This window comes from Staurois parvus, unplaced genomic scaffold (genome assembly GCF_062004578.1).
Source record: "Staurois parvus isolate SC_StPar_1 unplaced genomic scaffold, SC_StPar_1.0 ptg000077l, whole genome shotgun sequence".
In the NCBI taxonomy this organism is placed as follows: Eukaryota; Metazoa; Chordata; class Amphibia; order Anura; family Ranidae; genus Staurois; species Staurois parvus.
In genome coordinates, this window is record NW_028317873.1 from 3868967 (window position 1) to 3882644 (window position 13678).

The window sequence follows — 13678 nt, forward strand, 5'->3', positions numbered from 1 at the left end:
GGATGGGGAGAGCATGCCACCGTATACTGTCTACAGTTCAGAACTTTAACAGAAAAAGGTGATGTCATCCAGCTAACTGCTATCTCACAGGGGAGTTTAAATCTCAGGACTGGATGGACAGAAATACAAATCAATTGGTAGGTAAAGCAATGTTTGCCAAGAGTTCCGCTTAAAGGAGAAGTATAGCCAAAGCTCGTTCTCAGCTTTAGAACTGGTGGGGACCAATGCTGCATCCACCTGCAGTGGGGCAAAAAAGTATTTAGTCAGCCACCAATTGTGCAAGTTCTCCCACTTAAAAAGATGAGAGAGGCCTGTAATTGGCATCATAGGTAGACCTCAACTATGAGAGACAAAATGAGAACAAAAAATCCAGACAATCACATTGGCTGATTTGGAAAGAATTTATTTGCAAATTATGGTGGAAAATAAGTATTTGGTCAATATCAAAAGTTCATCTCAATACTTTGTTATATATCCTTTGTTGGCAATGACAGAGGTCAAACGTTTCCTGTAAGTCTTCACAAGGTTGGCACACACTGTTGCTGGTATGTTGGCCCATTCCTCCATGCAGATCTACTCTAGAGCAGTGATGTTTTGGGGCTGTCGCTGGGCAACACGGACTTTCAACTCCCTCCAAAGATTTTCTATAGGGTTGATATCTGGAGACTGGCTAGGTCACTCCAGGACCTTGAAATGCTTCTTACGAAGCCACTCCTTCGTTTCCCGGGCGGTATGTTTGGGATCATTGTCATGTTGGAAGACCCAGCCATTGCTGATGGAAGGAGGTTTGCACTCAAAATCTCACGATACATGTCCCCATTCATTCTGTCCTGTACATGGATCAGTCATCCTGGTCCCTTTGCGGAGAAACAGCCCCAAAGCATGATGTTGCCACCCCCATGCTTCACAGTAGATATGCAACTCAGCATTCTCTCTCCTCCAAACACAACGAGTTGTGTTTCTACCAAACAGTTCTATTTTGGTTTCATCTGACCATATGACATTCTCCCAATCCTCTTCTGGATTATCCAAATGCTCTCTAGCAAACTTCAGATGGGCCCGGACATGTACTGGCTTAAGCAGGGGGACACGTCTGGCACTGCAGGATCTGAGTCCCTGGTGGCGTAGTGTGTTACTGATGGTAGCCTTTGTTACGTTGGTCCCAGCTCTCTGCAGGTCATTCACTAAGCCCCCCCTTGTGGTCCTGGGATTTTTGCTCACCGTTCTTGTGATCATTTTGACCCCACGGGTGAGATCTTGCGTGGAACCCCAGATCGAGGGAGATTATCAGTGGTCTTGTATGTTTTCCATTTTCTAATTATTGCTCCCACAGTTGATTTGTTCACACCAAGCTGCTTGCCTATTGCAGATTCAGTCTTCCCAGCCTGGTGCAGGTCTACAATTTTGTTTCTGGTGTCCTTCGACAGCTCTTTGGTCTTCACCATAGTGGAGTTTGGAGTGTGACTGTTTGAGGTTGTGGACAGGTGTCTTTTGTACTGATAACAAGTTCAAACAGGTGCCATTGATACAGGTAATGAGTGCAGGACAGAGGAGCCTCTTAAAGAAGAAGGTACAGGTCTGTGAGAGCCAGAAATCTTGCTTGTTTGTAGGTGACCAAATACTTATATTCCACCATAATTTGCAAATAAATTCTTTCCAAATCAGCCAATGTGATTGTCTGGATTTTTTTTTCTCATTTTGTCTCTCATAGTTGAGGTCTACCTATGGTGCCAATTACAGGCCTCTCTCATCTTTTTAAGTGGGAGAACTTGCACAATTGGTGGCTGACTAAATACTTTTTTGCCCCACTGTAGGTAAGTATAAAAACAAAAAAAACATACTGTGCTCTTTGATATTTCTTATATATCTTGTGGATTCTGGTGACCTTCTACCTTAGGTTGAAATGCTTGCATACCAGTTGCAGCCATTTTTAAGGGATGCCACTATCCCTGCTATGAAGAATGCAGAAGAATGAGTGGGAATACCCATGAGTTACTGGGAATGTCCACAACTCCTGCATGGGTAGTAGCTCAAAACTATGGCAGGGAGATGTTGTAATTACAGTTCCCAAGAAATAAACATACCTAGGTGTAATTCATATTCCACCTTTACTTAAATACTGTATAATTGTGGGTAGACTGAGCCTTTTAAAAAATAAAGATGATTACCTGATCCAAAAATTCTTGAAGAGAGCATTCTTTTAGCTTAAGATGATGAATTATTTCAGGATATGTAGCATTGAGACTACCTAAAACCTCACTGTAGTTATCTCTTGTAATGTTCAATTCACTTATATCAAATTCATTTAATAAGGAAAGGATATTCCTGAAATTAAAATGACACATTTTGGTTTATTCCAATTTTATATAATATATAACACTTACATGCTATGTTGCAAAAATGTTTTAATTGTTACCTGTCCAAACAGTCCCAGTAAGCAAGTGTTGCTTTGAATCCCAAGATGCAAAATATTGGAATGGAAGCATATAATGATGACATACTGTTGATGATTGCTATTGTTACAGCATCTTTTTCGCAATCATTCCTGAAATATAATAAATGTATTTTATTTATGGTTGATTGTTCTAGCTTGAAATTTTAATGTATGTATGCTTTTGACTGTTGCAAATAAGATGCAGAAGTCAATATTAGGGCAAAGGCTAACTTGAGCTCTATGGGGCCTCTTGCCCCACCCCATACATTAAAAAATACTCAGAATACATACCCTAAATCCAGGTGTCTTCCAGCAGGTCACATGATCAGTAAGATCCTTCTTCTTGGTTGTCTGGGTTCAGTAGTCCCGAGACAAAGTGGTCCTTACTCCTGCACAGAAAGCCACAGTGGAGCGGAATGTTCGCAGGGGCAGTGTCAGCGAGAAGGAGACCATTGTAGTGAAAGCTGCATTTTCATTTACAGATCTGTTAGGCAATTTTATTTTGTAAATAGAATAATAAGAGACCACTGCTCTGATACATTGCAGTGTGTTTAACATGTTATGTCATGTGTTGACATGGTTTGTGTTATGGCAGGCTAATTTTTAGAATGAGCTGTCTAAATACACCACAATCTGCAGAATTTTGTGTTGCATTGCACTACTATTCAAGTATGCTATACTGTGCATAGCAGCAATACATGTGTATTGTGGAGGTGCTTTGGTGGTGCCATTCTCACCAGTGCTTGTGAAATGCATTAATGTCAATTGTGGCATTACGTGGCAGTGGTGTGAATGGACCCCAAGCACGGTAACAACATAAAACTCCTAATCTAAATGATTCTTCTCATTCTGTCTACTGCTACCTGTAGCTTCATTTTAACACAATTTTTATATTAGAAAAAAAACTTAGCTTTACCCTACAAACTGCCACCTGCAAAAAATAGTTGGACAAAACTGCAAAATACATATGTTATTTGCCATGCTGATCACTATTATTTGCAGTTTGATTTTTTTCCAGCTCTTATTGCTAACAATCAGTGGAAAAACACTAATTGTTATGGTAAATAACTACAATAGTTAACTAAGCATATGTAGCCACCCTGCCTTAAGCAGGAGTGTCTACATTTAGTTCACCATGGCTGTAGTCAGCCAATTATATTTTGTAGGTACATAATTAGTCTGGCTGAAAAAAGACAAAAGTCAATCCAGTTCAGCCAAAAGTAGTCTTCAGTTTGCTCAGTTTTTCCCTAAGTTCAGCCTGGATGTCAGTTCTGCCTTCTGTCAGTTAGTGGTACTGTCACCTTTAGTATTATCTGGAGATCACACAGTATGTGTGCATTATGAATATTCATATCTTCTCCCTGCTCACCACTAGGAGTTTCCTGTGATAGTGATGCATTATGGGAAAAAATATCAATATTTGGGACTGGCTGATGCAAGTTCTCTTCCTCCCAAACTGAAGCCAAGGGGGCCTGGGAAGTGATGAGGCCTGGGGTTGAGGTCAGCTGATCTTCACTGGAGGCAGGACGGAGTCCTATGGAGGCTGGTTGACTCTCCTTCAGAAGATGGATGCTGCTGCTACTGGTGATCATAGCTAAAGAATTATATCACAGGAGTGTCAGTCCTGAGTTAAAGGCTCTTTTCCTGTTATGTGATACATAGAGTTCCGAAGTTCTGCTTTAAATTTTCAGCATCTGCAAACCTAACCTTCTCTCCCATTTGACCTTGAGTAATAAAACCTTTTTGTTTTACAAAAAAGTGACTGGCGCCCATCAGTCTACCTGTCCCACTATGTCTAAGAGATTAACCGTGAGGTGAAATGTCAGCCCACCCTGTTTCTGAAGGTATCACCACACTTCCGTGGGTGAGAGGGGTGCTACACATCCATAGCACTATAGCTCTCAGAATGGTGGGGAATGAACCCCAAAGTAATATAGCAGGCTGACATCTCAGAATGCCACAGTATTTACTGTCCTGGGCGTAATCACTCCCAGGGCGGAATTCTTGGCATATGGGCGCCAATGACTTTAGTTTTTTTTTTTTGTTATATTTTGCTTTTTAAAACTGAGAAACAGGGTTAAGGAAGCAAGATACTTAACAAAGATGGTAGCAGATCTGGTGATATTAATACTTGTGAGCTAATATGGTGAAATAAAAGTGATCAATTAATCAAATAATTTACTAATACATGCACATGTGGTTCGCTAGCTCCTTACACCAACTCATAAATAGTGCCACAACATACAAAATAAAAATTATATTATTAATGAATAATAATATTTAGTGCTGCGCTCCCGTGCTAAATTAATTATATAAAAAAACTTGCAACAGTGATTATCAGTTCATAATCAAACTATATACTCAAAAACATTAAAATAACAAAAACAATATAATATACGTGTTACGCCACAGGGTCATGTGGCTTCATCAGGGGGATATGATAATTCCCTGATGAAGCCACATGACCCTGTGGCGTAACGCGTAGGGGAGGGGCTCTGAAGTCACCACGTTCTGTCGGCTAGCTAACGGCGAGTATTGTTAGTGTGAAGACCACACACAAAGACATTTATCACAGGCGCATTTTGATTGTTTTTAATGTGAGTGCAATTGCTTATTTGATTATTAAAATGTTTAAAAGGATAAGACACTATTTTTCGTTTTCTTTTTGATACCATTATGTGGAGTTCTGGAGGGGATATATAGACAAATAGACCCCTGGAGGTGAGAGTGAGGAATCCTTCCATATCCATCTTATTAAGCAGCATTGTGGAGAGACACCAGGTGGATCATTAGCATACTACAACGTGCAACCAGCTGAGTGAGAGATCTGGAGCAGGAGTAGTTTTCATCTGTCCTGTCAGGACAAAAAGTGTTTTTTGCCTATTTATATATTAGGCAAAAATTGGAGGTGAGCGCAATATATATTAATATTCATCGGTGTTTTTCCCCATTTGGTGACACGAGTTTTTGGATTTATCAAGAGGACTGTTCATTTAACACAGAAATTGTTTGCATCAAGGCTATTATATTATATTGTTTTTGTTATTTTAATATGTTTTTGAGTATATAGTTTGATTATGAACTGATAATCACTGTTGCAAGTTTTTTTATATAATTAATTTAGCACGGGAGCGCAGCACTAAATATTATTATTCATTAATAATATAATTTTTATTTGGTAGCAGATCTGGTAAGAGCAGCCACAATTTAGTTCTCTGACTCCGTAAGAACAATCATAGTCTATTTCTTGTACAGTATTTAAAAATTAAAAATATATATATCATTTGTAGATCTCTGCAATACATGCATATTTCCTCATGTTTTATTCCTTTAAACATGCTGGAAGTAGAGAAATATAACTGTTGATGTGCCAGAAGTATAGTGTGTTCCTAACTCTCTTTTTTACATAACAACATTTAAATTGGAATTAAAAATGGCTCTATCGCCAATTTTCCTAAGAACAGACTGCATCTAATTGAGGCAAGTATTTTCTGCCAGTCCTGGAACCATTACCTACATGTGTGGCAAATCCAGGTGGTTCTTACTACCGCCACTTTAAGAATCTATTGCTATGGCAACAACAAATTCTTAAAGAATCATCAGCAGTTTTTTTCAGAGATTATCCCATGGTAACGAATATGGAATTTTTGTTCTTTAGTGGAAAATGCCATGCCAATATAGGGTGTTTTTTTTTTTCTTTTTCTCACTCTTTTGCAGATGGTGGAGAAAATCACCACCAGTTCTCCATTTAGGAAACTGGTAGTAATTAGAATGAACTCTGATCTGGCATACAGAGGTACACCAGTACTCAAAGCAGGCTGTGCCTGTGATGGGAAGTTGTCATGTCTGTGACAGATTCCAGCACAGCGCTGTAGTCCTTTCCCCATTTAGCTGTCTGCCAGGAGATTCAAGAGCCAAAAGCTAAATGTAGACACAAGGGCCACCGATACAGCTAATATCATTACCCAAATATGAGAAATGCCATTATCTGGGAAATGACTTGTCACTGGGTGAGCAGGACTGATGGGGAACTGAGAAACTTGTTCTCCATCAGGTCCGCTCCAATTTTGAGTGACAGTGCATTGATTTGAAATTCGCTATGGGACTGAATATCAGCTATGGATTTGCCCTTTCGGTCTCCGTGCATGGCCAATCAAAGAGGAGCTGACCTGATGGGAAGCTAGTCTCTCAGTTCTCCAACAGGCTCTGCCCATCCTTAGTGTAAAAATCAGGCCACTGGCCACTACCTGTACGTCCTCTCAGATCTGCACCTCCTGCGCAACAGCGCAATTGCATGACCACTGTGTCCACTGGACATTGTGGTAGTTAAACAAATGCTAGAATTAGAAATGCACATTTATGTATCCTGAACAAAATAATCCTGTCACACAAATACATTAAGTTGCTTACTTCTCAGGGTTGTAACTTGAAAATGCTATCAATCCTCCAAAACCCAGTGAAAGAGAGTAAAAAATCTGAGTAGCAGCATCCAACCATACTCGTGGATTTAATAAAATTTTTATCTACATTTGAAAAAAGAGAAAAAAACAATGTATGTATTATAATAAACGCTTAGTAAGGAAAGTATACAGTATGCTCTATTTATAACCATGTCAAAAACAGCATTGCAAATATATCCCTTTACAGTTGCATTTGTTTCAATAGATTCTTGCAATAAAATAGCATAATGGTATGGAATGTTATAAATTGGCAATTTAAAGTGAGACTCCAGGTACAGACATCTTTATACATTTTTTTAAACAGAAAAAGTTACCTCTGATTAGTGATTGTAAAGGTTATTTATTTAGCTAAAATAAAAAGATGTTATCTGATCTGTGCAACGATATTGCACATGAGTTGCCCCTTACTTCCTCTTCTGGAATCCCCGTTCAGCATTGTCTGCTCTTTCTTCCTCTGGGTGCCCCCTTAGAAAGCTGTGTGCTATGGGGCACCCATGTGTGGCATACACAGCATGGCTTTCCCACTCATACCACTTCTTCCTTACAGAATTTACCGGACAGCAGCAGGAGCCAATGGCTCAAGGCAGGGGCGTATCACGAAATCAGTGGGCCTGTGTGCAAGATCAAAAGTGGGCCCCAGGAAATGATAAAGAGTGGGTGTGGTTTAAATTGCACTGGAAATCGGGTGTTGCTTAAAAGGGGTGTGGTTAAAGTGTCTGAGATTACTTAAATAGTACAGAATGTGGTAATGGTAAATAGGGATGTACAGTGTGGGGTGTATGGCTGTGGGTAGTTTTAAATGACTGGCCTTGGTGGTTACTTGGTTACCAGGGGAAACAACCATTGGTTCATGACTTATAATTGATTTGTAATTGTACTGTCTGAGTCAAAAATTTTATTTGAGCCTCCAAACTTTTCTGGAATGCCACATTGGCCAGGCATTGTTCTGCATTAGCCTGCTACTGTGCTGTATTAGCCACCAACAAATTGCTTCAATATGTCCTCCATTCCTAATTCAAAGTGTGTATTGGCTCTTTAAATGTCAGTTATTTCAATGCTTGCCTGTATCTTCCACCAGTTGTGATGTTTGGGAGATTAGCGGGATAAAGAACACTGGCTTTTTTGAACAATGTAGTCCTCTATTCAACATGAAAGGCTTAGCACCAATACAGAAGTCCACAAAAGAAAATTTTAATGCTGCTTTCCAGATCACTAAAATCCTGGTAACCTAAAAAAAGTGTGCTAATTAAACCAGGAAAATTTCAGCAGAGTCCAAACACAATGGCACCACAGTGTCCAGTTCCCAATGGAGCTTTCTGACAGGTATATCCAAATCAAACAGATGCAGCATTTACTAGTCCTCCCATCACTCTTTCCTCTTCCTCTCTACCTTCTCTCTTCTCTACTTTCTTATCAGCCTTCTCATCTATGAACTGTGTGGTGGCTCTAACAGAGCCCATCACCAGAAGAACAAAGATAGGAGTCGCTGATGGGAGCTGGTAAGTTATAGATGAATTTTAAAGATATAGAGTTTGAGGAACTTTTACAATTTTTAGGAAGGATGGTATGATGTTAGAACAAGGCAGGAACTGTTTTGTGGATACAGTGGACATTAGTACTGTAGATCAGAAGAGGACAGGACAGCTTGGGAAATATTTGTGCATGAAGTTAAAAACATTGGTGGAGAACCATTGCAAAATGTTTTAAGGCAAAGAAAAATAAAAACATTTTCAGGGTGGTGTAAAACCAATGAAGAAACCAATACAGGGGTGCATAGGTTAGAAGTGGTAGGAGAGAGAAATTAGTCTTGCTGCAGAATTCATGGTTTGTAGAGTTGAGAGCCTAATTAGTGGAATACAAGACAGAAGGATGTTGTAGCAGTCAGGTGAGAGATTGTGAGCATGGGACTGAACAATGACTTACAGTAAGTGGTCGCTTGTGTTAGGAAAGGGTATGTTCTGGAGATAGAGAACAGTTGCTAGTGACAGGAATTGGAGATTTTCTGAATATTATTATTATACAGGATTTATATAGCGCCAACAGTTTGCTCAGCACTTTACAATATAGTGGGAGACAATACAGTAACAATACAGTTCAATACAAGAGGGATTTGAGGGCCCTGCTCCTTGGAGCTTACAATCTAATAGGGAGGGGTTAGTGGTACAATAGGTAATAACTGTGGGGGATTTAGTGGTTGGAAGAGTAGAGGATTCCAGTATTAGCAGAGGGTGGGACAAGCTTCCCTGAAGAAATAGGTTTTCAGTGATCGCCTAAAAGTCAGCAGAGTAGGCGATAATCTGATAAATTGGGGTAGGGAGTTCCAGAGGATGAAGGGAAGCCCTGGAGAAGTCCTGGAGCAGAGCATGGGAGGAGGAGACAAGGGAGCTAGAGAGTAGGAGGTCTTGCGACGAGCAGAGAGTACGGTTTGGGTGATATTTAGAGACAAGATTGGTGATGTAGTTTGGGTCAGTGTTATGAATGGATTTATATGTCAGTGTTAGTGTTTTGAATTTTATTCATTGGGCAACTGAAAGCCAGAGGAGGGATTGGCAGAGGGGGGTGGCAGATACAGAACGGTTAGTAAGGTGGATGAGTCTGGCAGCAGCATTCATGATAGACTGAAGTGAGGATAGCCTGTGATGAGGTAGGCCAATGAGGAGGGAGTTACAATAGTCGAGGCGTGATATGACAAGGGAGTGAATAAGTTGCTTAGTGGTTTCCGGGGGTTAGGAACGGTCGTATCTTGAATATGAGGAGTTTAAGTGAGGGTTGAGTCAAGGATAACACATTATTATCCATTATGCTACAAAAAAACTACACCTGAGATTGTATGTTGCAGCAAGTATCTGAATAATCCCAAATGTGCATAAGATCCTTAGGATGAACATTTTCTTTAAAAAAGTGCCTACTCGACTTTTGGGGATTTGTTAATGGCTTTTTACACAATCCTGTAGGAGTTTAGTGAATATGCTCATAATAACATTTTTTTGTTAAAAGCTGATATTTTAACTTTTTGTTAGCTGTAATATAATGTTTTGCAAGCTTTGAGAATACAACCAAACTAAATAACCATAAATAAGAGGGTAAACCTTTCTTCCACCTGTATTTATAGTCTTTTAAGACATTAGACTTTGCAGGATTAATACAGCACTGGGTCTGGAGTTGTTACACATCATATGCTGTTCCTAAATTAAATACTTACATCTGGAGTAAAAAGGTACCTCAGTCCATCAATTGCACCAGGCAATGTGAAACCGCGAATGAGAAATATGGTTAGAACAATGTAAGGGAAAGTCGCAGTAATGTAAACTGCCTGTTAAAGAAACATAAATACATGAGTAAATAAAATTGGGGAATATACAGTACATGATATATTATACAGCACCAGGCATTTCTGTACTACGATATTCAACAAAAGAAAATACTAAAGAGAAGTCTGTCTCCATCATTTCCTCATGTTCAGTATAAGGATGTTATATGACAGGGGTATTGAATTCAAATTCAGGGAGGTCCGGTCACTAAAATTTTCTTCTGGCTGAGGTCCGAATAGGGTATGCCCATCAGTGTGCCCCCTTACATCAGGTGTGCCCATCAGAGTGCTCCTTTACATCAGTTGTCCCCAGAGTGCCCCTTTACATCAGATATCCCCATCACAGGGCCACCTTACATCAGGTATTCCTGTCAGAGTGCCCCCTTACACTCAAAGTACTGCTTTCCATCATATTTCCCCATCAGAGTGCCCCTTTGCATTATATTCTCCATCAGAGTGCCCCTTTCCATCACATGTGCCCATCAGAGTGCCCCTTTCCACAGTATGTGCCCATTTGTGCCCCCTTAACATAACATGTACCCATCAGAGTGCCCCCTTAACATAAAATGAGCCCATCAGCGTGCCCCTTAACATAAAATGTGCCTGTCAGAGTGCCCCTTAACATACAATGTGCCCATCAGAGTGCCCCTTAACATAAAATTTGTAATGTACAGCGCTGAGCGAACTATTGGCGCTTTATAAATACTGTATAATAATAATAATAATAATAATAAAATAGGGGCACTCTGACAGGCACATTTTATGTTAAGGGGCACTCTGATGGGTACATTTTATGTTTAGGACACTCTGATGGGCACATTTATATTAATGGGCACTCTGATGGGTACATTTTATGTTTAGGACACTCTGATGGGCACATTTATATTAATGGGCACTCTGATAGGCACATTTTATGTTAAGGGGCACTCTGATGGGCACATTTATATTAATGGGCACTCTGATGGGTACATTTTATGTTAAGGGGCACTCTGATGGGCACATTTATATTAATGGGCACTCTGATGGGTACATTTTATGTTAAGGGGCGCTCTGATGGGCACATTTATATTAATGGGCACTCTGATGGGTACATTTTATGTTAAGGGGCACTCTGATGGGCACATTTATATTAATGGGCACTCTGATGGGTACATTTTATGTTAAGGGGCGCTCTGATGGGCACATTTATATTAATGGGCACTCTGATGGGTACATTTTATGTTAAGGGGCACTCTGATGGGCACATTTATATTAATGGGCACTCTGATGGGTACATTTTATGTTAAGGGGCACTCTGATGGGCACATTCAATGTGACCATCAGAGTGCCCCAGTAAGACTACACTGTACCTTGAGGGCAGACAGGAACTGTGCTGGGATCCTTGCTGAAGGACGCTTCTGTACAGGCAGGGAGCCGGAGCTGGAGAGACAGTGAGCTGCAAGGGGCGGAGCGCACACAAGAAGTTATTTTGCCATGATGACCACCCCGCTCAGCGGCGGATCTGTCATTAAGGGCTGGTGGTCCAGAAGGGAGCACTGCTGGGGCCATTCTCTGACCGCGGTCCGCCATTTAGTGACCGCTGTTATATGACATACTGTACCTACCTACAGTACATATGCATACAGTATCTACAGTATATACAGTAGCTAGAAATACACCTGCACTGCAGCACACCACAGCACATATGTCGTGCAATATGATGTACTGTATTACAAAATGGTGTAGGCACTTTTTTATCCACTAAGGTGCATTGACAGGCCATTCAAACTGAATGGGCAGGTTTAAGGCAATGCACAGTAAAATGCAACACACAGCTTATCAATAAATGTACAATGTATGTGCACTGCAATGGATCTTAATCCTGGGCTCACACATATGCGGTGCGGTACATCGCATGTGATTTGCACAGCAACCGCACTGCATTCCTGTGCAAATCACATGCGATTTGTGTGCGGTGCGATTGGAGCCATACAATATGTATAGCTCTAATCGCACCCGCACCCGCACCAAAATGGTGCAGGACCCTTTTTTTGGTCTGCACTAGAATCGGATCGCACCGCATTTTGCGGACCGATTTCGGGGTGTTGTTAACATACCCGCAGCGGTTTGCATGAATGGGGTGCGATTCTGATGCGGTGCAAAATTCGCACAGCAAACGCTACAAATTCCGCACCGCATCAGTGAGAACCCAGGCTCAATGTCTGAACAGGCCCTCAAACATGGCACAACACTATTTCTAAAAAGAGAAACATTTCCTTATCTATGAAACAAGGCAAGCATTAACACTACAAAACAAAAACCTTTTTCAGAATTACCTTTCCTGTAGATTGAATCCCTCTTATAGTGCACAGATATACAGCGGCCCATGCTGTTGCTAGAGAAATCGCCATCCACCATTGTAAATCTCCATTGTCATTGATAGTTGTGGTTATATTTAATGTCTTTCTGTACCAATAGTAGTTAACTGTGCTACTTCTACTACACTCCTCATAAGCACCTAAATAATTCGACACTCTTTTAGAAATAGGCCTTTCAGTTAAAACAAATGCATTAAATGCATAACATAAACCATAACAAACCCACCACAATACAACATCCAGGGAATATATCACAATGCCCTAAACTTTATTAAAGATTTAAAATAGAACAGCCATGAATGACACACTAATCACTATAGTGCATTTTGGCTACCAATATCTAATATGGATATTAAAAATAGTTGTAGTAGGCATTAGGCAGATGTAGCTTGCCATATATAAATGGCTCTGAATTTGTACTACTCAGCCCACAAGCAGTGTGTACAGTGATTGTAGCACCAGTTTCCACCAGTTGCTGTCATGTGGGTGGGGGCTACCATATGCTAGCCTCATACCTTCTATGAATGAGTCTGGGCTGTCTACATTGTTGTTGTGCACACTTAGTGCATTTTTGTTGGTTAAATGTATGGTCTAATTACAGTTCACCCACCCTAGATCTGGGACTAAAGTGCTAGAAGGGCAACAGCTTGTTGGTTTGTGTCTTGCATAGTACATAGTTACATAGTTAGTCTGGCTGAAAAAAGACAAAAGTCCATCCAGTTCAACCATTAACCACCTCCCGCCCGCCATATAGTAATATGATGGGCGCAAGGTGGTTCTCTCGTTCTGGGAGGACGTCATATGTCGTCCTCCCATTCTCATTGCGCGTGCTCGGCTCAGGGAGAGCACAGCGCGGGGTTCGGCGGTGCACTGTGTCTCTCGGACACAGCGGATCACCGATCACGGAAAGAGCCGAAGATGTTGGCTCGGTCATGTGATCAGCTGTGTCCAATCACAGCTGATCACATGTAAACAGGGAAATGCCGGTTATCTGCATTTCTCTCCTATCGAGCTGTCACGCTGACAGCTCGAGAGGAGAGCCGGTAATTGGCTTTCCGCGGAGGGGACATGTACACTGATCATCAGGGCACTGATGATCAGTGTGCCCTGATGATCA

General features: G+C 40.9%; 1 protein-coding gene across 1 annotated transcript in view; it reads right to left on the reverse strand.

The window, feature by feature from the left end:
* Positions 1-13678, reverse strand: part of LOC149469290 (sodium-dependent neutral amino acid transporter B(0)AT3-like) — a 63475-nt gene that overhangs the window by 24089 nt on the left and 25708 nt on the right. Inside the window, exons 4-8 of the mRNA XM_089669431.1 lie at positions 12520-12701; positions 10097-10207; positions 6845-6957; positions 2417-2545; positions 2169-2325 (exon numbers count right to left, since the gene is read on the reverse strand). Of these exons, the coding sequence (XP_089525557.1) occupies positions 2169-2325; positions 2417-2545; positions 6845-6957; positions 10097-10207; positions 12520-12701 (692 nt within the window). The remainder of the gene's footprint in view (positions 1-2168; positions 2326-2416; positions 2546-6844; positions 6958-10096; positions 10208-12519; positions 12702-13678) is intronic.